The sequence below is a fragment of the Dipodomys merriami genome, unplaced genomic scaffold, assembly GCF_024711535.1.
Source record: "Dipodomys merriami isolate MVZ:Mamm:240054 unplaced genomic scaffold, mDipMer1.0.p SCAF_357, whole genome shotgun sequence".
Lineage (NCBI taxonomy): Eukaryota > Metazoa > Chordata > Mammalia > Rodentia > Heteromyidae > Dipodomys > Dipodomys merriami.
The window spans coordinates 180,581-204,617 of NW_027205126.1; the positions used below are offsets into that span (position 1 = coordinate 180,581).

Genomic DNA, 24,037 nt, shown 5'->3' on the forward strand with positions numbered 1-24,037 from the left:
CTGAGCTTGTGTGAAACCAGCAATGAGTCCTGCATACCAAAAACAAACAATAAACAATCCCTCCCCCAAACCAGGAAACAAAAAAAATCAGGGGTGTGTCTCAGTGATAGAGATATCTAGCACTTCAAACAAGCAAACAAAAAAATAATCAAGGGCCAAAGACAAGGTTATAAAGTGTTCTGTTTTTTTAGTTGTACACCATGTAACTAAATTACCACACATACAATTGAGTTAAAGAAGGTAGATTTTCATTTTCTCATTTATTCAAGAAATATGTATCACAGGTATCCAAGACTTCCTATGATATGTCAGATGCTGTACCAGGGTAGTGATGTTAAAGATTAATTTCAAACATTTCAAATATTTTCAGTTGGTATTTGATAAGCTTTCCACTTGTGATTAACTTGAGGTTAATCCTTTTGGAAGAGAGTCCAAGAAAAAAAAATCCATTAATCCTCTATCCAAAGTACAACAAAGTTTGTTGGAACTGGTAAATCACCCTTTGTTTATATAAACAAAAACTTCTGAAATGATTTGCCACACATGAGTATTTTTACTTTTTTTTTTTTTTTCAGGTCCTGGGACTTGAACCGAGGGCCTGGGCACTGTCCCTGAGCCTCTTGTGCACAGGGCTAGCACTCTACCATTTAAGCCACAGTGCCACTTCTGGCTTTTTCTGAGTGGTTTATTGAAAATGAGAATCTCAAGACTTTTTTTTTTTTTTTTTGCTTGGGCTGGCTTCAAACCGTGCTTCTCAGATCACAGCCTCTTAAGTAGCTAGGATTACAGGCACAAGGCACTGGTGTTTGGCTGAGTATCCATGTTTAAGTGATAAAAAAAAACCTTATATACAGTGTATATTTCAGATGTTGCTTCTCCTTTTGTTTTGATGTGCTGATGAATTTGTGTTGTTTTAATGTTCCCAGCATTTTAAGTCATTCTTCAGATTTGAGGTGCCAGATGCCCAGACTCATACTAGTGGCAAATCCATTTGGAGGAAGTCTGGGGCATGATTAATGTGAATACAGTCACCCAAGCCAACTATTTGCTCTACATCTTTGATTAGCTGTTTGAACAGTTGTGGAAACGATTTTGTCAAAGACTGAATCATGTATAATCTTTCTATTATTAGTGACATTTCCTAGTTTCATCTTTCTGTCTGTCACAAGAGGGAATTTAGCAGCATAAGGCTTAAAAACAGGAGCTGCTAGAGCCAGGCACTGGTGGCTCACTCCTGTCTAATCCTAGCTACTTAGGGAGGCTGAGACCTGGAAGATCGGTTCAAAGCCAGCCTGGCAGAAAAGTCAGAGAGTCTCTGGGATCTCCATTTAACTAGCAAAAAGCTAAAAGTGGAGCTGTGGCTCAAGTGGTAGAGTGCCAGCCTTGAGCACAAAGACTCAGGGACAGTGTCCAGGCCCCTAAGTTCAAGGTCCAAGATTGGCACAAAAAAATAAAATAAAAAGCTTTATAAAAAACAGTGAGATAATGACCAGATGGCAAAAGGTCAGATTGAAGAACCCCTGAAGTGTCTGAGAACAGAAAGGCCGCGTGTAAAAAGCAGTTTAAGGGGTGGGGGGGGAGGGGATTAAACAGAAGATTGGGAACAGTAACATTTAGTAAACTAATATCCACGTGGACTGGTGATAGATTCGAGGAACAAACTCCACTCCCCCCAGTCTTTGTTTGGGGAAGGTGTCAGGTGCATGCGTAACTGTGGGTGAGGTGACATTTTTGGACCTACCCTAGAGTTAAACAAAAAATCATTTTGTACTGGCAGCAAATGGAAGAGTCGTGACTTAGGGGAAAGATCATTTTGCATTTTGGGCCAAGGAGGAGGCAGTAACAGTTAACTCTTTCTGAGGCCCAAAGAAAGTATTGGGGGGGGGGGAAAGAGGTGCTTCTGGTGTAGAAGAGTCAGTCCCCACCAAGTTAGCAATGCCGGATCCCAGAGGCCAGGAACTTTAATCCTCCAACCCTGACTTCCTCCAGATGCCCCGGGACAGATGTTTGTGGCAACACCCGCTTAAGGTACCCACGCTGGGCGCGCAGAAGGGGCGGGGAAGGTGTTGGGGTGGGGGAGAGGGGGAAGGCAGCTGCAGGAGCACATGCTGGGTGGGAAGTTCCGGGGAAACCAGAGTTAGCCGGATAGCGGGCGCTCCGTGCCTGGCACGCACGCGCCGCGCGCACGCGCACGCAGGGAAAGCCGGAGCGGGCGCGGGTGTGAGGGAAGGGGGGGGTGAAGGGGAAGGGAGCGCGCGCCCTTCACGTGACCCGTCCCGCCGGGCGGCGGCGACGACGCACACGCACTCGACGCGCCCCTCACGTGGTACGTCTTCAGCCCAGCCTCCCAGCTCCCCCCCCTCCCCTCCCCTCATCCTCCCACCCCTCCCCGTCGTCGCCGGCGGAGGCGGGCGCGGCGGGCGCGTCCCTGTGGCCAGTCACCCGGCGGAGTTGGTCGCACAATTATGAAAGACTCGACTTCTGCTGCTAGCGCCGGAGCTGAGTTAGTGCCGAGAAGGTTTCCCTGGGCTGTCCTCGTCCGGTGGCCTCTGCTGCCGCCTCCGGAGACGCTTCCCGATAGATGGCTGCAGGCCGCGGAGGAGGAGGAGGTGGAGTTGCTGCCCTTCCGGAGTCTGCCCCGTGAGGAGAATGGTAACTGGAGCCCCGGCGCAGGCCCCGGGGCGGGAACGGAAGGGACCTAAGCCAGCGTGGGTCGCTTCTCCCCGGGACCACACGATGATCGGGAAGCTTCTGGAGTTGTCCCGACCGGACCGGGGTGGAGGTGTTGGGGTGGGGGGGGGAAGGTAGGGTGGGGGGCCGGGGGGTCGGGGTGAGGGAGACCCGAGTGTGAATGGCGTGGGGAGGGGGTGGTGGTGGCGTCGGGCAGCTCATCGTGGGCATTTCCTCTCTCTCTCTCCCCCCCCACCTCGGAACTGAAGAACCCCCCGCGGCGGAGGGAGGGAGGGGGGGGAATCCTGGCCTCGGTGGGGAGGACCGGGGCCGCGAGTCCCCGGGGGGTGCGGGGCTGGGGTGGGGGGACGGTTTCCCCACCACCGACCCCGCACCCCCTGGCAGCGTCCAGAGCTTTTTTGGGGGCCCGTGGGCGGCCGCAGCGCACCCCCCGACGCCCGGGGACCCCGAGCTGCCCAAGCTCCGCATCGCCCCGGGTTGCGCGGCGGTCCTCCCTTCTGGCGCCGGCGACTGGCGAGATAATGTTGGCCAAGAGCGCAGTTAAAGTTCAACATGGAAAAGGAGAGGAAGGGAGGGCAGGGAGGGAACCAAAAAAAAAAAAAAAAAAGAGAGAGAGAGAGAGAGAGAGAGAGAGCGAGGACATGGGCTTGGAACTGTGCCTCGTTGGCTGAGCAGCCGGTACTCTACAGGTATATTTTCTTTGGGGGAGCCCAAGAGGAAGGAGCGAGATTGCACCGGGTGCACGGAGAGAGTTCACTGGGGATTTTTCTGCGGAGGATTTGGGGGATCCGGGGAATCCTAACTATCTGATCTCTTGAACCCCCTCCTCGTCCTCCTCTCCCCCCCCTTCACCCCCCAACAGAAAGGGCAGAATGGGAAAGGAGGGAGGTGCACTGCAGCTTTTGATAAAGCTCTCTTCCCCCCCCCCCTTCTGAAATCCAACGGGAAGATTGCTTACAAAGAAAGTCATTTAGATCAAAGACTTGAGCTGGGTAGGTATTTTCTTTCTGCTCAGGACTTAGAAACTGGTTGGCTTTGTGCAAACAGCCTCCTCTCTGCTGAAGGCCGGCTCCCTTCCCTTTTTTTTTTTTTTTTTTTTTTTCTGTAGTAAGCTGATTTCCAGGGTCTTCAGGAGCTGAAATCAAGGATTTTTCCCTTGGAGAAGGAAAGTAATCAGAACTTACATAAATAGTGCACCTTCCACTATTTGCCGCCTTCTTTGGTAATGGAAAGTCAATAAATTAACGTCATTTCACCTTTCTCCTGATTCTTAAAAAGAGTTTTAAGTCCTTCTAACCTGCGTTGAAGTTTTTGAAGTAATTACTCAAATGGATTTGAGGGAGTCTGTTGGAGGGGAGTTGGATCCAAACGACTTGCTTCAAACACATAAGCTTTTAATACAGACTATTCACTGATGTGGTCTTTTTCATATTATATTTAAGCATTGTACTATGGGATTACTATTCAAGAAATCAGTTTATAAATACCATGCATCTCGGTCAATAACAGCCCTTTCATCATTCCCCCAATCCCTCCCAACCCAACCTAGTTTTCCTGTTTAGATGGAAAAGAGCATAAAGATTTTCGGGTTAAGAAAATTTTCATGCATTTCAAATATGTTATAAAAAGGAACTTGCCCCATTATTTTCAAAGCCATACAGACATTGCTTCCTAATGGTCTAGATCAACACACTTGTTTCCTTTGAAAGTCTGTAATTTAGTTTGCCCCAGTTGTCTTTCTCAGATTATACCTTTAACAACTTACTGTCTACATCCTTTGAGACTTGGCCTTCAAAAATGGAAGTGTGGTCTGTTTCTCCTGTTTCTGTTGCCTTTCCATTTGTGGCCTTTCCATCAGCAGATAAGCTCACCCAAGTAATATACTTAAATAGTACAATGTACATTCACAGAATGAGCTTAGTATTGGTTGGACATGCTGTTTTTTTCTTTTTTCAAAAAAACCTGTTGATTCTGCAGGGAGAAAATTTTTACCTTAAAATTTGAGATTAAGAGTCATTCATTGCACTGCTGAAATCTGCTATTGAACTGTGAGATTTTCATTCCAATTTCCAGTTAAATTATAGTAGAATCTTAGAATAACTTGAATCTTTATTAAATTCTGTAACCATAGTTTATCTTCCTTGATGTTTAGATCAACTCTGTGGCTTAGGTTCACCTAGGGATATTGTATCCGCACTGTCTGAGTCTTACTGTAAACTTTCATATAAGGCTTTGCTTATGGTTATCAGTTTCTACTTTGACACTAAAACCACTTAAGATTTCTCTGAATTTTGAAAGACTTTAATCAGCCAGCTGACTAAAGAACAATACAAAAAATTAAGAAAATCAAGTTGTAACTGCAGTGAGATCAAACAGTAAAAATTATTGTTGTATCTACTGGAAATTTTTCATTTTATTCATTTAGTAGTCTCTTCTAGTGGTATATCTAAGTACAGTGATAGGCATTGGAGTTTTTTTTGGATCCGGTCGTGGGGCCTGAACTCGGCCTGGGTGCTGTCCCTCAGCTCTTCAGCTCAAGGCTAGTGCTCTACCACTTGAGCCACAGTACCACTATCGGCTTTTTTTTCCTTTTTGCTTATGTGGTGCTGGGGAATCGAACCCAGGGCCTCATGCATGCAAGGCAGGCGCTCTACCACTGAGCCACCTTCCCAGCCCTGGCATTGGAGTTTTGAAGATAATGATGTCTACTTTTTTTTTTTTTTTTTAGCCTGTGCATTGTCCCTCAGCTCTTCAGCTCAAAGCGAGCACTCTACCACTTGGACCACAGCTCCACTTCCGGTTTTCTGGTGGTTTATTGGGGATAAGAGTCTCATGGACTTTCTGCACAGGCTGGCTTTGAACCTCGATCCTCAGATCTCAGCCTCCTGAGTAACTAGGATTAAGGCGTGAGTCACTGCTGTTTTAGTGCTGAGGACTGAACCCAAGACCCTGAACATGCTAGGCAGGGAGCTACTGCCTTATCCTGTATATAAATCTACTTTTAAACAGTATTTATAGTCTAGTAATTGATTAAAAATGTACTTGTTGTTCAGTTGAAGATGTATACATTACTGTGCAAAACAAACCTTTGATGTGCACTGTGTTTCAGACAATATAGTATTTAGTTACCTTGAAGGACAGTATGTATATGTGAAAACAGAAGGAAGATATGGTACAACTCCATGGATTTCTGTGTTGAGTATAGATGAGGTAATAACAGAAAGGAAAGTCTGAATAGGCTGACTTACAAAAGAACTAATGGTAGAGTGGACTCTTGTAGAGTTAATAAAGAATAGAAATTAACCTGAAAAAAGACAAGATGTTGAATTAGTGCATTTATTTATTTTTGTGCCTGTCCCGAGGCTTGAGTTCTGAGCCTGAGCTCTGTCCCTTAGCCTTGTTTTCAAAAGCTAAGTCTTGAGCCACAGCTCTACTTTCAGCTTTTTGCTGGTTAATTAGAGATAAAGAGTTTCACAGATCGTTCTGCCCAGGCAGGCTTTGAATGATGATCCTCAGATCTCAGTCTCCTGAGTAGCTAGGATTACAGGCGTGGGCCAGCCACTAATACCTGAAGAATTAATGCTTTTAGTGTAGGGGAACAGACCTTTAGAAGAAAAGAATATGCTTAAATTCTTCTGATGTTATACAAAACTGCCTAAGTGCTGGGGTTGTAGCTCCATGGTAGAGCATTTGTGTGCATAAGAGCCTAGGTTTTATACTTAGCACTACTAAAACAACAAAAACCTTCAATGCAGCTTAGAATGTATCAATACTCCCATAGTAGAGTATGGGATGACAATACCTATTGGTGGGAACATTAAGAAGATTGTTAACACCAGATTTCCAGAGGACCATGTCTCTTTGGATTTGGTTCTAGAAATGTTGGGGAACCATTGTGGCAACACCATGGTAGTGAATTGGTGTGTGGTTACACTGAAGAAAGAGAAGCTCATAAGGAAGCTATTGTAAGGGTATAGCTGTGTTGAGGACCTGAAATAATTAGAAGAAAAGAAGGAATGGATTAAGATAAGGTGTTAGAGAATGAAGTCGCTTTTGTGGAATATCTAATTTGGGTGTAGAAGTATTGATAATAATCAGCCATAAAATGAAAATGTGTAAGCAGTGAAATCATTGCCTAAAATGTGCAGATACTGTAACTGAAAGAAGTATTTAAAATATAAACTTAAGCATTTTTAATTGGTCTATTAAAGTAATCAATTACAAAATGAAGTTGGAGAGTTCTGCCAGTCAGATATTTGGATCTAATGCTCTAATAGTCTTCTGTAGTGTAACACTGAGCTAGCTATACCACAGCTCTCCCCTTGCCCACCTGCTGCAGCTTTCTTGTTCTCTATGTTTTACCTCTGAGCCACACCTCCAGCTCTTCTTTTTCTGGTTAATTGGAGATAAAATCTTTTTAAGATGGATCAGTAGTGTTAACTTGAGTTGTGGAATTCCCATTTATTCACTCACATAATACTTTTGGTTGTAGTTGTTAATAACTTTGGCCATTGATCCACTAGTTCTTTTGGGGGAAACTTTCCATATGAATAAGTTTAAGTTACCTAGTTTTTTTTTTAATGATTTCCTTTTAAATTTCTGTTATCTGTTTTAAGTGTGATACCTGAAACAAAATAAACAAGTTGAGATTTATTTAGGATATAAGCATTGTTTGACTCTTTATAGGGATTGCTAAGACTCATTAAATGAATGCATAAAGAGAATTTAAATGGATGTCACTTTTAGAAAGGTGCTTTGCAGCTATTCGTTACTAGGTTAATTTGAATGTTAATACCATGTTTAACTTGGAGAATTGAACCTTTCTAGTTTACTTTATAAAATACATTTTTCTAGGGTTCATACCTGTCATCCTGGCTTCTTGGGAGATGGAAATCAAGAGATGATGATCTCTAATTTGGATTTTTTTTTTGTCATGGGACTTGAACTCTGGGCCTGGGTGCTATCCCTCAGCTCTTCAGCTCATGTCGAGCACTCTACCACTTGGGCCACAGCGCCACTTCCAGGCTTCTGAGGGTTTTATTGGAGATAAGAGTCTTACAGACTTTCCTGCCCCAGCTGGCTTTGAACCGCTTATCCTCAGATCTTAGCGTCGAGAGTAGCTAGGATTATAGGTGTGAGCCAACACACCTGGCTTAACTTGGCTTCTTTCACAGCTGGTACAGTATACCTGAGCCACACCTCCGGTCTAGCTTTTTTGCTGGTTAATTGGATATATGTTCTCTTAGGCTTTTCTGCCTTGGCTGGCTTCTAACCCAAAGCCTCAGATCTCAGTCTTTCGAATAACTAGCATAGCTAGGAGTACAGGGCTGTGCCACCAGCTCCTGGCTCAATCTTTTTGGGTGTGTGTGTGCTGGGCCTGGGGCTTGAAACTCAGGACCTAGGCACTCTTGCTGAGCTTTTATGTTCACAGCTAGTGCCCTACCACTTGAGCCACATCTTCACTTCTGGCTTTTTAAATTAGAGTCTCACTGGAGTATGCTGCCCAGGCTGGCTTTAAAACCATGATCTTTAGATCTCAGCCTCCTGAGTGGCTAGAATTACAGGCATAAGCCACCAGCACCTGGCCTGTAGGTTTTTGAAACAAGGTCTTGCTATGTAATTCAGGCTGGTCTCAAACTTGTGATTCTCCTGCCTTAGCTATCCAAGTGCTGGGGATTACATGTGTGTACCATCACACCTTTTTTTTTTTTTTTTTTTTGCCAGTCCTGACGCTTGAACTCAGGGGCTTGACACTGTCCCTGAGCTTTTTTTTTTTTTTTGTCGGTCGTGGAGCCTGAACTCTGGGTCTGGGTACTGTTCCTCAGCTCTTCAGCTCAAGATGAACACTCTACCACTGAGCCACAGCACCCCTTCCATATTTTTCTGCTTGTGTGATGTTGAGGAATCGAACCCAGGGCCTCATGCATGCAAGGCAAGCATTCAACCACTGAGCCACCTTCCCAGCCCTGTCCCTGAGCTTTTTGCTCAAGGCTAGCACTCTGCCATGTGAGCCACGGTGCCACTTCTGGCTTTTTCTGTTTATGTGGAATTGAGGAACTGAACCCAGAACTTCATACATGTTAAGCACTTTACCGCTAAGTCACATTCTCAGCACCCCCCCCCTTTTTTTTGTTAGTTGTAGGGCTTGAACTCTGGGCCTAGGCACTGTCCCTGAGCTCTTCAGCTCAAGGTGAGCGCTCTACCACTTGAGCCACAGTAACACTTCGGTTTTCTGGTGGTTTATTGGAGATAAGAGTCTCACCCACTTTCCTGCCCAGGCTGGCTTTGAACTGCGATCCTCAGATCTCATCCTCCTGAGTAGCTAGGATTACAGACGTGAGCCACCGGCGCCTGTCTCTCTCTCTCTCTCTCTCTCTCTCTCTCTCTCTCTCTCTCTCTCTCTCTCTCTGTGTGTGTGTGTGTGTGTGTGTGTGTGTGTGTGTGTGTGTGTGTGTGTGTGTGTGTGTGTGTGTGTGTGTGTGTGTGTGTGTGTGTGTGTGTGTGTGTGTGTGTGTGTGTGTGTGTGTCTCCTGGAGGTTGAACTCAGCCTTGGGTACTATCCTTGAGCCTTTTTTTTTTTTTTTTTAGTCAGTCTGGGGTTTGAACTCAAAAGAGAAAGTCTGGCTGCCGGCACTGGTGGTTCACGCCTGTAATCCTAGCTACTCAGGGGGCTGAAATCTGAGGATTGTGGTTCAAAGCCAGCCCGGGCAGGAAAGTCCGTGTAAACCACCAGAAAACTGGAAGTGGCACTGTAGCTCCAGTGGTACAGTGCTGGCCTTGATCTGAAGAGCTGAGGGACAGCGCTCAGGCCCAGAGTTCAAGCCCCACGACTACCAAAACAAAAAAGAAAAAGTCTGGCTATATTGCCCAGACTAACCTCCACCTCTTATACTCAAGATATACTCCCATGGGCTGGGAAGGTAGCTCAGTGGTAGAGTGCTTGCCTTGCATACATGAGGCCTTGGGTTCGACTCCTCAGCACCACATAAGCAGAAAAAGCTGGAAGTGGCGCTGTGGTTCAAGTGGTAGAGTGCTCGCCTTGAGCTGAAGAGCTGAGGGACAGTGCCCAGGTCCAGAGTTAAAGCCCCACAACTGACAAAAAAAAAAAAAAAAGATATACTCCTGCCTCAGTCTCCTTAGTAGAAGGGATTTAAGTCCAACTTAAAATCACAATTTTTATTATGAGCATCACTGTTATCTTCCCTGTAAAAGCAAATGTTAATGTTTCCTCTACCTCAGGAGCAGTGCTAGGATTAAAGTCTGTGAAACACTGTCTTTCTGACTATAATGTAAGCATGTTAATAACCAAGCACCTAAACTATCCAGCTTCTGGATGTCTGAACCTGAACCTTTGGGAAAGTAAGAAGGCAGCTCTTAAGCCAAGCCACATTAGAGATCTAGTAACTTTGAGACTAGAGTTCACTGATTAAGAAATATGTGTAGAGCTGGGCACCGGTGGCTCACACCTATAGTCCTAGCTACTCAAGAGACTGAGATTCTGAGGATCACCATTCAAAGCCAGCCCGTTCAAAGCCAGTCCGGGCAGGAAACTCCATGAGGCTTATCTCCAATAAACCACTCAGAAAACCGGAAGTGGTGCTGTGGCTCAAGTGGTAGAGCGCTAGCCTTGAGCTGAAGAGCTGAGAGACAATGCCCAAGCCCAGAGTTCAAGCCCTGTGACTGACCAAAGAAAAACAAAAACCCAAAAACAAGAAATATGTGTAGCAGACACCAGTGACTTATGCCTGTAATCCTAGCTACTCAGGAGACTGAGATGTGAGGATCATGGTTTGGAGCCAGCCCTGGCAGGAAAGTCCATGAGACTCTTATCTCTAATTAACCACCAAAAAGCCAGAAATGGAGCTCTGGTTTACATAGTAAACCAGTTGCTAGCCTTGAGCACAAAAGCCCAAGAACAGTACCCAGGCCCTGAGCTCAAGTCCCATAAAATGCTGAATTGAAGTCTTGTGTGTACGTTATCTCAGTCCCATTATGCTTTTCACTTCTGCAGACATAACTGTCATACTGAATTTAGTCTTTATTGTCCTTTTACAAGCTTTTGTAGTTTGTTACATAGAGTATAATATACAGTGGTCTTTATACTCCTAAAAGTTATAGGTATGGAATAATGTATGTCTCTTATATGTTGCCCATTTTACTGTTACCAGGTATTTAAATGTCCAGTGGTTTATATAACAATACAATATCCTTTGAGTAGATCATCTTACGTAGAAGTATGAGGATTTGTCTTAATGTCTATGAATAAGTAGAACTGCTATATCATAGGGTATGTATATATCTTCAACTTTATAGGTACTACCAACCTGTTTTTCAAAGTAGTTGTGTGGTTTACACTGCCTATAAAAGTATATTACACCTTTGTAGCACTTTGGTTAAGTTCTTTTAGTTTGCCAGTAATAAATGTGGAATGATTCCTCATTTTTTCTGTGCCAGTACTAGGGCTTTGAACTCAGCCTTGCACTCTCATTTGCTTATAGCTAGTGCTGTACCACTTGAGTGATGCCTCCACTTTTGGCTTTTTGCTGGTTAATTGGAGATAAGAGTGTCAAAGATATGTCTGCCAGACTGATTCTGTACTTGGGTCCTCCGATCTCAGCCTCCTGAGTAGATATGATAATCAGTATGAGCCATTGGAACATAGCTCTCTTTTGGGGGGTGAGAGGTACTTGGGCTTGAACTCAGGTTCTTCCTTACCCTTTAGCTCACTCTTGTCACTCTACCACTTGAGCCACACCCCAGTTCTGTCTTTTGGCTGGTTAATTGGAGATAAGGAGTTTGGAGGATTTGTCTGCTGGGCTGGCTTTGAACCAATATGCTCAGATCTCAGCCACCTGAGAATTAACTAGAATTATAGACATGAGCCACTGGTGTGCAGTTTAGATTATAGGATTTTGAACTATGATTACCTGCCTTCTCTGCTTTTTCTTAACTTTTGTTTTCTTAAGTTTTGTGTATTCCAGATATCAATTTGTTGTTTTATGAGCTAGATATACATGTCTCTCCAGCCTGTACCTTCAGTTTTTCACTATAAACTATTTATTACTTTTGGGCTGTTGACATACACTGGTTTGTAATTTTAATGTAAATTATTGGTATTTTTTATATACCTTTTCTTGCCCCAAGATCTTGCTTTTCTTTTTTCTTTTTTTAATTTTTATTTATTTGTTTGTTTGTTTATTTTGGGTCCAGTCGTGGGGCCTGAACTCTGGGCCTGTGCGCTGTCCCTCAGCTCTTCAGCTCAAGGCTAGTGCTCTACCACTTGAGCCACAGTGCCACTTTGGCTTTTTTCTTTTTGCTTATGTGGTGCTGAGGAATAGAACCCAGGGCCTCATGCATGCCAAGGCAAGCGCTCTACCACTGATCCACCTTCCCAGCCCCTTGCTTTTCTTTTTTATTGAAGTAAGTTTGTTTGTGATGCTGGGGAATTAAACCGAAGTCTGCCCTCAGTTCTACTACTGTATAATTTTTTTTTTGAACTTGCATGGTTTACCTAGTCAGGTTTGTTTTATTTTCATTATTGTTGTTTTAGAGGTGATATCCAGCAGGGTTACCTTTACATATGTCGGGTGATAAGTACCTTTCTTTCTTTTTGCTTAATATAACTTAATAGTAATATCTAATAGTTTTCCTGATTTGTAGTGCTGTCTGCCACATATCAAATTTCCTGAATTGTGAATTTTGGTGTCTAAGCAGTTTATTCCATTGTTTGTCTTTTGATGCAACTGTGTATTTGTTTTTTTGTTGGTTTGTTTGTTTTGTTTTGTTTTTCTTGGTTGTGGGGCCTGAACACTGGGCCTGGGTGCTGTCCCTGAGCTCTTCAGCTCAAGGCTAGTGCTCTACCACTTGAGCCACAACTCCACTTCCGGCTTTTTCTGTTTATGTGATGCTGAGGAATCGAACCTCGGGCCTTGTGCATGAGAGGTAAGCACTCTACCAGTGAGCCACCTTCCCAGCCCCTGTGTATTTGATTTTTTTAAAAAACAATCTTAGATGTCTAAGTCAGAATTTATTGAATGACATAAGACATTTAATTTTTTTTTCTTCTGATGGTTGAATTCTTAATTCTATGTGTGTGTGTATGTGTGTGTGTGTATACATGTACATACCTTGGTACGTGTACGTGTACTGGAGCTTGAACACTCAAGGCCTGGATGCTGTCCCTTAGCTTTATTGCTCAAACCTGATGCTCTGCCATTTGAGCCACAGCTCCACTTCTAGCTTATTGGTGGTTAATTGGAGATAAAAGTCCCACAGACTTTCTTACTTGGCTGGCATCAAACTAATTCTCAGATTTCAGGCTTTTGAGTAGCTAGTATTACAGGCTGCATACCATCTTAAAAAACCTTCTCATAGGGTTCATATTTGGATTGCCAATAAGCTGACAGTTAAGAGTAAGAGTTGAGGGCTGGGAATGTGGCTTAGTGGTACAGTGCTTGCCTAGCATGCATGAAGCCCTGGGTTTGATTCCTCAATACCACATAAACAGAAAAATCCAAAAGTGGTGCTGTGGCTCAAGTTGTAGAGTGCTAGCCTTGAGCTAAAGAAGCTCAGGGACAGTGCCAGGCCCTGAATTCAAGCCTCAGGACTGGCCAAAAAAAGAAGAGTAAGAGTTGAGCCAAATGCCGGTGGCTCATGCCTGTACTCCTCGCTCTCACTCACTGGGCTGAGATCTGAGGCTCTCTGTGCTAGGGCAGAAGTACAGGAGACTCTTTATCTCCAGTTAATCACAGGAAAATCTGGAATTGGAGCTGTGGCTCAAGTGCTAGAGCGCTAGCCTTGAGCAAAAAAAAAAAAAAAGGAGCTCAAGGACAATGCCCTGGCCTATAGTTCAAGCCCCAGGATCACCTTCACTACCCTCCTCAAAAAAGAGTAAGAGTAGAACTTTAGCTAGAACCCATAGGAGTGATAGAAAGTCAAATGAATTGGATAGACTCTGACAGACAAATGGCAGTGCTCTAGCATATTTGAAAATTTTGCTTTAGGCAAACCCTGTTTTTCACTGCTGTTAGGCCATTTTTGCAGGCATGTTAGGCCAGTATACATTTCTCACTTTACTTCTCAGTTACTAAGCTCCGCTTCTGACTTTTTTTTGGTGGTTAACTGGAGATGAGAGACTTAGCTTCAAGCTATGAAATTCAGATCTCAGCTTCCTGAATAGCAAGGATTACAGGCATGAGCTGCCAGCACCTGGTTCGTTCACATACTTTTGAGCTAAGGTCTCAATATGTAGAACAGGCTGGTATTCTTAGCCTCCCAAATCCTGGAGTTACAAGTGCATGCCACCATACCTGGCTTCTGTTTTTTTCTTAAATCTAGTCATTTTGGATTGAATTGTTGCATGGACTATTTGAATATTATCTTTAGAAAGTCTAGGTTTCTGTTACAATCCCCTGAACAGCTAATTAAAAAAAAAGTTGTATACTAAATGCTTATAACTCTCAATTCATTCAGATTCATTCAAAATTATCTATTTACATCTTGACCTCCAGTATGATGGTATTTGAAGTAATTAGGGATAATGGAGTAATAAGAATGGGGTTTTGGTCTGATAGTACCCTTAGAAAAAGACATACCAAGGAGCTTTCTCTCTCTCTCCCTCTCTCTCCCTCTCTCTCCCTTGCTCTCTCTCTCTCCCTCGCTCTCCCTCTCTCTCTCTCTCCCTCTCTGTTCCTCTCTATCCTTTCCTCCCTCTCTCCTTCCTTCTTTCCCTCTTCCTCCTCCTCTCCCTCCCCTTTCCTTCCTTCTCCCTTCTCATCTCCCACTTTTTCCCTCTCTTTCTAACCATCTGAGAACAATGTAAGGATGTAGTCATCTACACCACAAAAAAGAGATAGCCTTTATCAGACTAACCGTGTTGGTACCTTGATCTTGAACTTCTAGTCGGTGTTTAGAACTATTAAAAAAAAAAAACTATGAAAAAGAACTATATTTGTAATGCAGACAACTGACTAAAACAGTCCTTAATTAAGGTGCCATAACTCTAAACTTTCCTCCAGTGGGTAGCAGATATACATGTCATTTATCTGTGTACTTGAAGTTTACTCCCTTTATACATACTTCATCAGTCAGAATTTGGACAGAGGTAATATGCAGTATTTAGGGCTCTCTTTGTGTGATTCTCTTCTTTGTAAAAAAAAAAAAATCCCATCACTTTTTAGATGTTTTTCTCACTTTGAACTTGGTATTCTGGTTCTTTGAGACTGAAACTTGTATTGCCTTCAAAGTCAGGGAAGTCACTCACTGTTTTTATTTCAAATGTTGATTCTATCTAGTTACTTCGTGTTTTTGGTTACTCTTTAATGCTTTTAAAAAGTTGTCTTTTTTAAATCCTTTTCTTTTTTCTGGCTGTGGGGCTTGAACTCATAGAGTCTGGGCACTGTCTCTGAGCTTTTATGCTCCAGGCTAGTTCTCTACTACTTTGAGCCACGGTGCCATTTCCAGCTTTTTGTAGTTAATTGGAGATAAGAGTCTCTTGAACTTTCCTGCCCAAGCTGGCTTTGAACCATGATCGATCCTCAGATCACAGTATCCTGAGTAGCTAGGATTACAGGCATGAGCCACCAAGCACCTGGCTCTTCACTCCATCCTCTACCCCCCGGCAGTGGCCTCTGAACTCAGGACTTTTATTTTGCTAGGCAGGTGCTCTACCACTTGAGCTATGCCTTTAGCCCCTTTAGCTTTTCTTATTTTTGAGATAAGGTTTTGCTTTTTCATCATGGAGTAAAGTGGGGGAGTATATAGTTGTAAGAATAGATGGGAAATTGTCCTGAATCAGAATTGGGTTTGGTAGGTGTACAATATGTGTAACATGATTTCTGTTAGAGTAAAGCTACAGAGTTCTGCCCCCTACTCCCACCCCAAAGATATAAGAGAACCAGATTCTTGTTGGAATAAGTAGGGACAGAATGAGCTTTGAATATAGGAAATTTTGCTGATGAAAGGCCTTAAATTCCAGAGAGCATTGTGTGATTATGACTGTATGGTCATGGTGTAATTTGTTCCTACCTAAGTGAGTCTATTTAAAGGAGAACCTTTTGCTAAGTAAATGGAAATTTGAGTGAAGGTAAGGAAAGACCAAATTTTGGAAGCTGAAGTAGAGGATTGGAGACAAACTAAAGTTTACCATTGGGGTACCCAAAGAACTTAAAAGAGGATATAGTGAAACTTCACTCACAATGTTGTCCAGAGTGTGTTGCCTTCTGTAGGTTTCCTTTGGTAATATAAGTGCTTTTGTGCTATGCTTGTGGATTGTATTGGAAAGGAGAATGGACCCTAAAATCTCCAGTATTAGGGTAGATCTCTTTATCTTAGTACATAATACTCCCCTCCCCATCCTGTGGTTCTCTTTTCTGATCAGTTACCAATATAAAAATAAGTTTCACTGTGGAGATCTAGTTAGAAGCCTGAACTAGAGATACAAAAAATTAATTTAAAAAACTTTCTAATTTGAAAAAAATTCAGATTTTCTGAAAAGTTGAGAAGATAGTAAGAAAAATTCTTACAAACTACCAACTGTCATCAGTGTACCCTGCCCCTGTGTATAATCTTTTTTTTCCCCCTGAACTGTTACATTTTCCTAGAATATGTCTGTTTTACATATTTTGGAACACTTTGATATGGAGTTGTTGATCTCTTTTTTTTTCTTCAGTTATATAATACATGCATATACATATGCATAGAGTGCATGTGGGTTGTTTTGTTTGTTTGAGATAGTTTCAATAATAATCTAGATTGTCTTGAAACTCATGATCCTTTTTTTGGGGGGGGCGGCGTGGTCGTGGTGTCTGAACTTTGGGCTTAGGTGCTGTCCCTCAGCTCTTCAGCTCAAGGCTAGCACTCTACCACTTGAGCCACAGTACCACTTCTGCCTTTCTTTTTCTGCTTATGTGGTGCTGAGGAATCGAATCCAGGCCCTCATTTATGTAAGGCAAGCACTCTGCTACTGAGCCACCTGCCCAGCCCCTCGAGATCCTTTTGTCTTAATGTCCCAAATTACTGGGATTATAGATTATCTAACACTCTCTGCAGCTTCAGTATTTTTTAAAACTAAATGCTTAGCTCATTAACTTTCACTTAATTTAAGGCTGTACTTTCTTCCTTGCCATTTGCACTGGGTTTGAAATGCATAGGATTTTCACAATTCAGTACTAAGATTTTTAATTTTTAATTATTTTTTCTTTGACTTTTCAAGTAACTTAAGTAGCTTGAAATATAGAAGGCTAATTTTTGTACATTATATTAGTTATGATCAGTGAATATGATCTGAAAGGATACTATTATGTGAAAATTAGGTGAATCTGGTTTTATGGTCAAGTGCATGATCAGTTTTTATAAATGTCTAAGTGTGTTTGTGAATATAAATGTATGTCATATATGCAGAAATATGTATATGTTCATTAAGTCTAACTTGTTCATTGTGTATTTAAAACCTTACTTACCTTTCCTGATTATGTTTTGTTTGACTTTTCAGTAATTGAGAGAAATGTGCTGATTCACTAGATTGTCTGATTCTCCCTATTAAAAGTTTGTTGTAGGTATTTTGAGGCTGTTTTATTTGGTTAATCTTTCTTAATAAGATGGTCACAGAAGTTTGGTAGATTGAATATTTGTAATCATGGAATACCTACTGGTTATCTCCTTATTGATACTGACTTTTAAAAAGTAGTCTATATCCTAGAATCACACTAGCCCCTGTTGAAGTTTTTGGCTCACAAGGAGACTTATATTGTTTTCCTGCATTTCAAGTCAAGCACCATTCAGTCACATTGCATTTAAATGGGTTTATCCTGATATTACCAGTGTGCTGTCATCATTAAGAGTATACACTATACTACCTGCTGAGCAGATCAAAACAAATAGTGCAGAACTATTTTTGTCTATTCATGGAATTATTTTCTTTCATTATTAAGTTATAAACCATCCTTTAAAACTTTTTGTTTTAGTCCCAGAAATCCTGGATAGAAAGCACTTTGACCAAGAGGGAATGTGTATATATTATACCAAGCTCCAAAGACCCTCACAGGTAAGCATAATCTTTGTTTCTTTTGAGATCTTAGAGAAGTTTAGATGTAAAACATTTATGTATATATTTATTTTTTTATTTTGGGTCCGGTTGTGGGGCCTGAACTCTGGGCCTGGGCGCTGTCCCTCAGCTCTTCAGCTCAAGGCTAGCGCTCTACCACTTGAGCCACAACGCCACTTCCGGCTTTTTTCTTTTTGTTTATATGGTGCTGATATGGTGCTGAGGAATCGAACCCAGGGCCTCTTGCATGCACGGCAAGTGCTCTACCACTGAGCCACCTTCCTAGCTCCAAGATGTAAAACATTTATTTAAAACAAAAATCAATGAATTATTTATAGTTACTAGTTTGGAAGTAGGAAGAGATAGTGTTAGCAAAGATACTGACATTTGCAGTTCAGTAACATTTGTAGCATAAGCCTTTCTCAAAGTGTTCCCTCATCTCCAGACTCAGACCATGCTAGTGTATTACAGAGATACAATATTTAAAACTGTGTGTGTTAAAATGTTTATGTATCTGTTTATTGGGTCTCTACTGAATACCCAACAGTATGGTTCATGTTGAAGATTTGTTTTTTTGTCTTAAGATGGTAAGGTATGTGTTAAGGGTGCTTCATTGTGTAGTTGGATTTTGCTTTATTAATAAAACATAGATTGTATTATCAGTAAGGAGTTTATTTCATATAATTTTCTCTGTAACAATTTGCATTAGAAATAATGGAAAAACAAGGTGTTAAAGAAACCTAAGTACCTTCAGGTGGAATCATCTGATGAAACGTACTTTACATAGTTAAGTGGTGACTTTTCTATGCTGGTTAAATTAATTTTGTATAATTATATATGATATACAGTATAACATGCCTTGACATAGTGCTGGGATTACAGACATATGACATCATGTCAGGCTATATTTTTTTGTTTTGATAAAAGTTGTCAAATTGCCATTAGAGTTACTCTCCAACTGACACAGAACAGACACTTTTTTTTTGTAGTTTAAGCCCTGAAACTACTTTCATCACCAATTGTGCCCCCCCCACCCCCCAGTCCTGGGGCTTGAATTCAGGGCCTGGGCACTGTGTCTAAGCTTCATTTGCTCAAGGCTAGCACTCTACCACTTGAGCCACGGTGCCACTTCTAGCTTTTTCTGTTATATGCTACTGAGGAATTGAATCTGGGACTTCATACATTCTCAGCAAGCACTCTACCACTAAGCCACATTCCCAGCCCTGTCCGTTTTTCTTTAGGTTGTTAATAGCAGGTTTTTGCCAGTATGATGTTGTTTAATGTAATTAAGTCTGTCATACTTTTCCGCTACAGTTTGTACATTTTGTGTCAAACCTGAATTTAAAATAGTTATGAGTTTAAAATGATTATATAAATATATAAATCAATGTCTACATGATGGTTTTATACTTAAAATACGCACATTTCCTTTGTCTCTTAGTTTTTGTTTGAATAGTAGTTTACTTACCCTTTATGCTTTATAGATGCCTTCCAGGATGTCAAATTTGTCAGCAGCTTGTCAGGTAAGTGTACTACAACTAAATAGCACAACATTTAAAGAAATAAACTAGCAGAAACAGGGGACATACAGTGGGGTAAAATCATATGCTGTTTTTTTTTACTGGTGGTGGAGCCTAAACTCTGGGCCTGGGTGTTGTCCCTCAGCTCTTCAGCTCAAGGCTAGCGCTCTACCACTTGAGCCACAGAGCCACTTCTGGCTTTTTCTGCTTATATAGTGCTGAGGAATTGAACCCTGGGCCTCATGCATGCAAGGCAAGCACTCTACCACTGAGCCACCTTTCCAACCCCATCATTTGCTGTTATATTTGAAGGATGGTTTTCCTAGACCTGGGAAGTGAATCATCAGGTACCTCTATGTTGAAACTCAAGTGCAGCTACCTGAGCGGAATTCTAAAGTTGAATATAGTTAACTGGATAAAAAATATTGGAAAGGGTTTTTAAGAAAAACTTGACTTTTTTTTCTTTTTGGTAGCACCAGGTTTAGTAGTACTCAAGGCTATATGCTTAGTAGGCAGGTGATCTACCACTTGAGCCACATCTTAGCTTCTTCTGTTGAAATGTTTAGTATTAGTGGACCCAATCGTCAGATTTGGGGGAAAAAGATGTTTCCAGTATGTTTTCATGTTTTTCTTCCCATCATTTTCTCTTTGGAACTTGAATCACATGTGTGTAGAATTTCTTGGTTCTATTCTCTAGTCCTTTCTGTGTTTCATCAAGTTTACTGATTCAGCCTCTCTCCATTTCCTCCTCGATATCCATTACAAACCCCATCCCATGATTTTCACTTCAGATATTCTATGGTTTATTTTTAGATGTTTCATTTAGGTCTTGGTTAATTTTGAAATATCTTCCGATTTATGTTAATAGTTGGCACTTATTCACAATAGTTCAGTGTGTGTGGTTTTTTGTTTTGTTTTTGGTAATTACATCATCTATTTCTTTTTCTTCTTCTTTTTTTTTTTTTTTTTTTGGTCGGTCGTGGGGCTTGAACTCTGGGCTTGGGCGCTTTCCTTCAGCTCTTCAGCTCAAGGAGAGTGCTCTACCACTTGAGCCACAACGCCACTTCTGCTTTTCTAGTGGTTTATTGGAAATAAGAGTCTTACGGACTTTCCAGCGCCCGGCTTGCCTGAGAATTTTTGAGGCTTACTTCACATTGGATTCTGGGTTCTCTTGTATTCCATTAGGGAGTTTTGTACTTACCTAGCAAACAGGTTACTTTGGTTTAGTTTTGTCCTTTCAAGTCTTGCCCTACATTTAGGGCTTGTTCGGTCTAGATCTTAATTTAATCCTTCTACAGAACTCCTCGGAGAATCGTATCTCTTAGGCCTTGTGCATTCTAAGACCTCCCCTTTTTGGCAGGTGGGACTGTCCTCTACTTTATGAACTTCAGGAATTGTTTGGCCTCTTACCATGTAGTTGATCTAACCTTTGCCTTGGGTAGTTTATTTTTGTTTCATATCCCACAAATAAGCTGCTCTGACTTCTGTTAAGCTCTGATTCCTGCTTCTTACATTGTGGCCCAGTATGTACTTCTAGATAGAATGCCATCCTTCTTTCTACCTTGGGTCTCAGGCACCCAGTGTTCATTTTTGGTCATCATTTTGATTAGCTTTCACTGTTTTGAATTCGTGTTCAGGAATCACATAAATATGTACTCCTTGATATCTAGCTTCTTTCACTCAGCATGATGGTTTTGTGTCTGTTTACAGTTCATTGCCTTCTTAGCCATGGCAGTATACCACATATTGTAGATGTTTATGCTGCATGTAGCCCCTTCATGTACTAATTTATTTATGCTGTTTCAACATTATAATAAAGGTATAAAATCAAACTATTTTTATACTCTTCATTGATTTATTCATTGTAATTAAATGTTTTTGAAATGTCTCTTTATCATCTTACTCTTCAGGTGTTTTTGTGGTCGTTTGGTCAAGCAACATGCTTGTTTTACTGCAAGCCTTGCCATGAAATACTCAGATGTGAAATTGGGTGACCACTTTAATCAGGCAACAGAAGAATGGTCTGTGGAAAAGCATACGGAGCAGAGCCCAACAGATGCTTATGGAGTCATCAATTTTCAAGGGGGTTCTCATTCTTACCGTGCTAAGGTATGTCAAATAATTTGGTTTTTGCTTTTCAAAAATGTGACTGGTGGGGCTAGGAAGGTGGCTCAGTGGTAGAGTTCTTGCCTCACATGCATGAGGCCCTGGGTTTGATTCCGCAGCACCACATAAGCAAAAAAGCTGGAAGTGGCGCTGTGGCTTAAGTGGTAGAGTGTTAGCTAGCCTTGAGCTGAAGAGCTGAGGGACAGGGCTCAGGCCCAGAGTTCAGGCCCCACGACCGACAAAAAAAAAAAAAATGTGACTGGTGAATCCATTTGAACACCATTGGCTGTTTTGGTTTTGTTTTTAATGTGGTGTTGAGATGGAAATCAGGGCTTCGTGCCTGCCATGCACATGCTCCTCCTCTGAGCTACATCCCTAGCTGAGCCCTCCCATTGATCAGTGGCTAAATTTCTCGATTGTTTCCCATTCCTTCAAATGAAGGAAATTGTCATCTGTATTTAAAATACCTTTAAATTTTTACTGCATAGTCAGTTTTGTCATAAGTGGTCCAGATTTATGTCATTGACAAAACATTCAAACACATAATTCTGAATTTTTCTCTCTGTGAATATCTTAGGGATGTCTTTTTTTTTTTTTTTAATAATTCTATTTCCTCCTCCCCCCATTCCCATCATCTTAGCCAGTCTTATTGCTTCTAGTTTACACTGGTACTTAAAAAACAGCAATTAACTCTGGATAAATTCATAAATTAGTTTCTTACTGTTTTTGAGTTAGAATGGCAGCAGTTCTATAGGCCTCATAGAATGATTTTTTTTCAATGTTAAAATCATTTACTATTACAAGGAGTGTAAATATATTGAAAGTAGCTTATGAAATGTGTTTTTATATGATCTAATTAATTTCTTTTTCCAAAGTTAAGTAAAGTTGCTTTGTTAAATCTGTGAGTATAGTTATTTGGTCCTTTTAAAATATTTTTTGTTTTAGTATGTGAGGCTATCATATGACACCAAACCTGAAGTCATTCTGCAACTTCTGCTTAAAGAATGGCAAATGGAATTACCCAAACTTGTTATCTCTGTACATGGAGGCATGCAGAAGTTTGAGCTTCATCCACGAATTAAACAGTTGCTTGGAAAGGGTCTTATTAAAGCTGCAGTTACAACTGGAGCCTGGATCTTAACTGGTGGAGTAAATACAGGTAATATGAAGGTTATATCAATTTTATTAAATGTTTGAAAATTTTTCATAGTATCAATTAGATTTTTGAAATAGTCAATATCAAATCAATATATTTGGTTCTTCAGTTACATAAGCTATACCCGTGCTACATAAAAGTTAACTGAATCACTATGGTTTTTATTTACACTCTAAAAAAAACAATACATTTAGAGCAGAAGTTTGACGAAGAGTCCATGTCCCAAATCCAGCCTGATCCTTGTTTTTGTGAATAGTTTTATTTTACCATACCCATACTCATTTGTTTATGTATTGTCTTTGACCCATTTTGTGCCTCCAACGGCAAAGAAGAATCGTTGTGACAGCCTAAAATACTTACTGTTTGCTCTTTGCCAGCCCTATTAGAGAGCAGAATGGCTATTAGTAAATTGATGGGAAAATGGTAGTCTCATGCCTATGGAGTCATAAAAATAATTTTAATACACTAACGCCCTTTCTTTTCTTTCTTCCTTTCTTTCGTTTATTCGTTCGTTTCTTTTTTGGTTGATCATGGGGCTTGAACTCTGGGTCTGGGCGCTATCCTTCAGCTCAAGGCTAGCTAACACTCTACAACTTGAGCCACAGCACCATTTCCAGCTTTTTCTGCTTATGTGGTGCTGAGAAATAGAACCCAGGGCCTCATGCATGCAAGGCAAGCACTCTACCACTGAGCTTTTATTCCTCTCAGCTTTTATTCCTTTCTTTTCTGTCATATGTAAAGCTAAATATAAGGAGGGCAAGTTAATTTTGTCATCTAAAACTAAAAGTCTTTAATTTATATCAGTTGAATCATTTATTCATTTGGCATCAGCAACTATATACTTTTTTTCTTGAACCCATTGGCAGATATTCTTTGGGCTGCTGAGTATATTATCATTTCACAGAGCAGAGAAGATACTTTTATGAAGCTTATGCTGTACTGAGGGGATGTACATGACAAGCTGATAACTCAGTAATGTGTAGTGTTACATACAATGTGATAATTACTGAGATGAATAACATTTTGTGTGAACAGGTGTGGCAAAACACGTTGGTGATGCCCTCAAAGAGCATGCTTCTCGATCATCACGAAAGATTTGCACTATTGGAATAGCTCCATGGGGAGTGATAGAGAACAGAAATGATCTTGTTGGGAGAGATGTAAGTATAATTTTTTTTAATTTCTTATATTTGGATTTAATGTATTAACAAAATTATAGCAAGAATAGTGAAGTTGTATTAAAGTGTTTATTCATGATTATACTATACTTTCCAAATTCAATTTAAAAAGTATTTTCCTGTAGTTTTCTTCTGATCCTTTTGGAAATACATTAATAACTGTAAATAATTTTGCTTTTTTTCTGTACTTTAACATGTTTTCAATATCTTTAATTAAATTTTGAATGGCTATATTGCATTAAGAATCACTTTTTTGAGGGACGGGATAAGGCACAGTGAGGAGACAGGGAGTAAGTTGAATGGGGAGCTTACGCACGTATGGAAATGTGGCAATGCAAACACC

At 41.2% G+C, this 24,037-nt stretch overlaps 1 protein-coding gene and 1 non-coding gene across 3 annotated transcripts in view; one reads left to right on the plus strand and one right to left on the minus strand.

Moving 5' to 3' along the window:
- The first annotated feature begins 2,569 nt into the window (after positions 1–2,569).
- LOC138804113 (transient receptor potential cation channel subfamily M member 7-like) overlaps positions 2,570–24,037 on the plus strand; it is an 84,241-nt gene continuing 62,773 nt past the window's right edge. For both annotated transcript variants that reach the window (XM_069988374.1, XM_069988375.1), the window contains exons 1-6: positions 2,570–2,652; positions 17,655–17,734; positions 19,219–19,257; positions 21,165–21,363; positions 22,306–22,519; positions 23,552–23,676. In XM_069988374.1, the coding sequence (XP_069844475.1) occupies positions 2,650–2,652; positions 17,655–17,734; positions 19,219–19,257; positions 21,165–21,363; positions 22,306–22,519; positions 23,552–23,676 (660 nt within the window). In that variant the 5' untranslated portion in view covers positions 2,570–2,649. The remainder of the gene's footprint in view (positions 2,653–17,654; positions 17,735–19,218; positions 19,258–21,164; positions 21,364–22,305; positions 22,520–23,551; positions 23,677–24,037) is intronic.
- Positions 5,293–5,357, minus strand: Trnaa-ugc (transfer RNA alanine (anticodon UGC)). Its single transcript has one exon. It is a non-coding gene; the product is annotated as a tRNA-Ala (tRNA).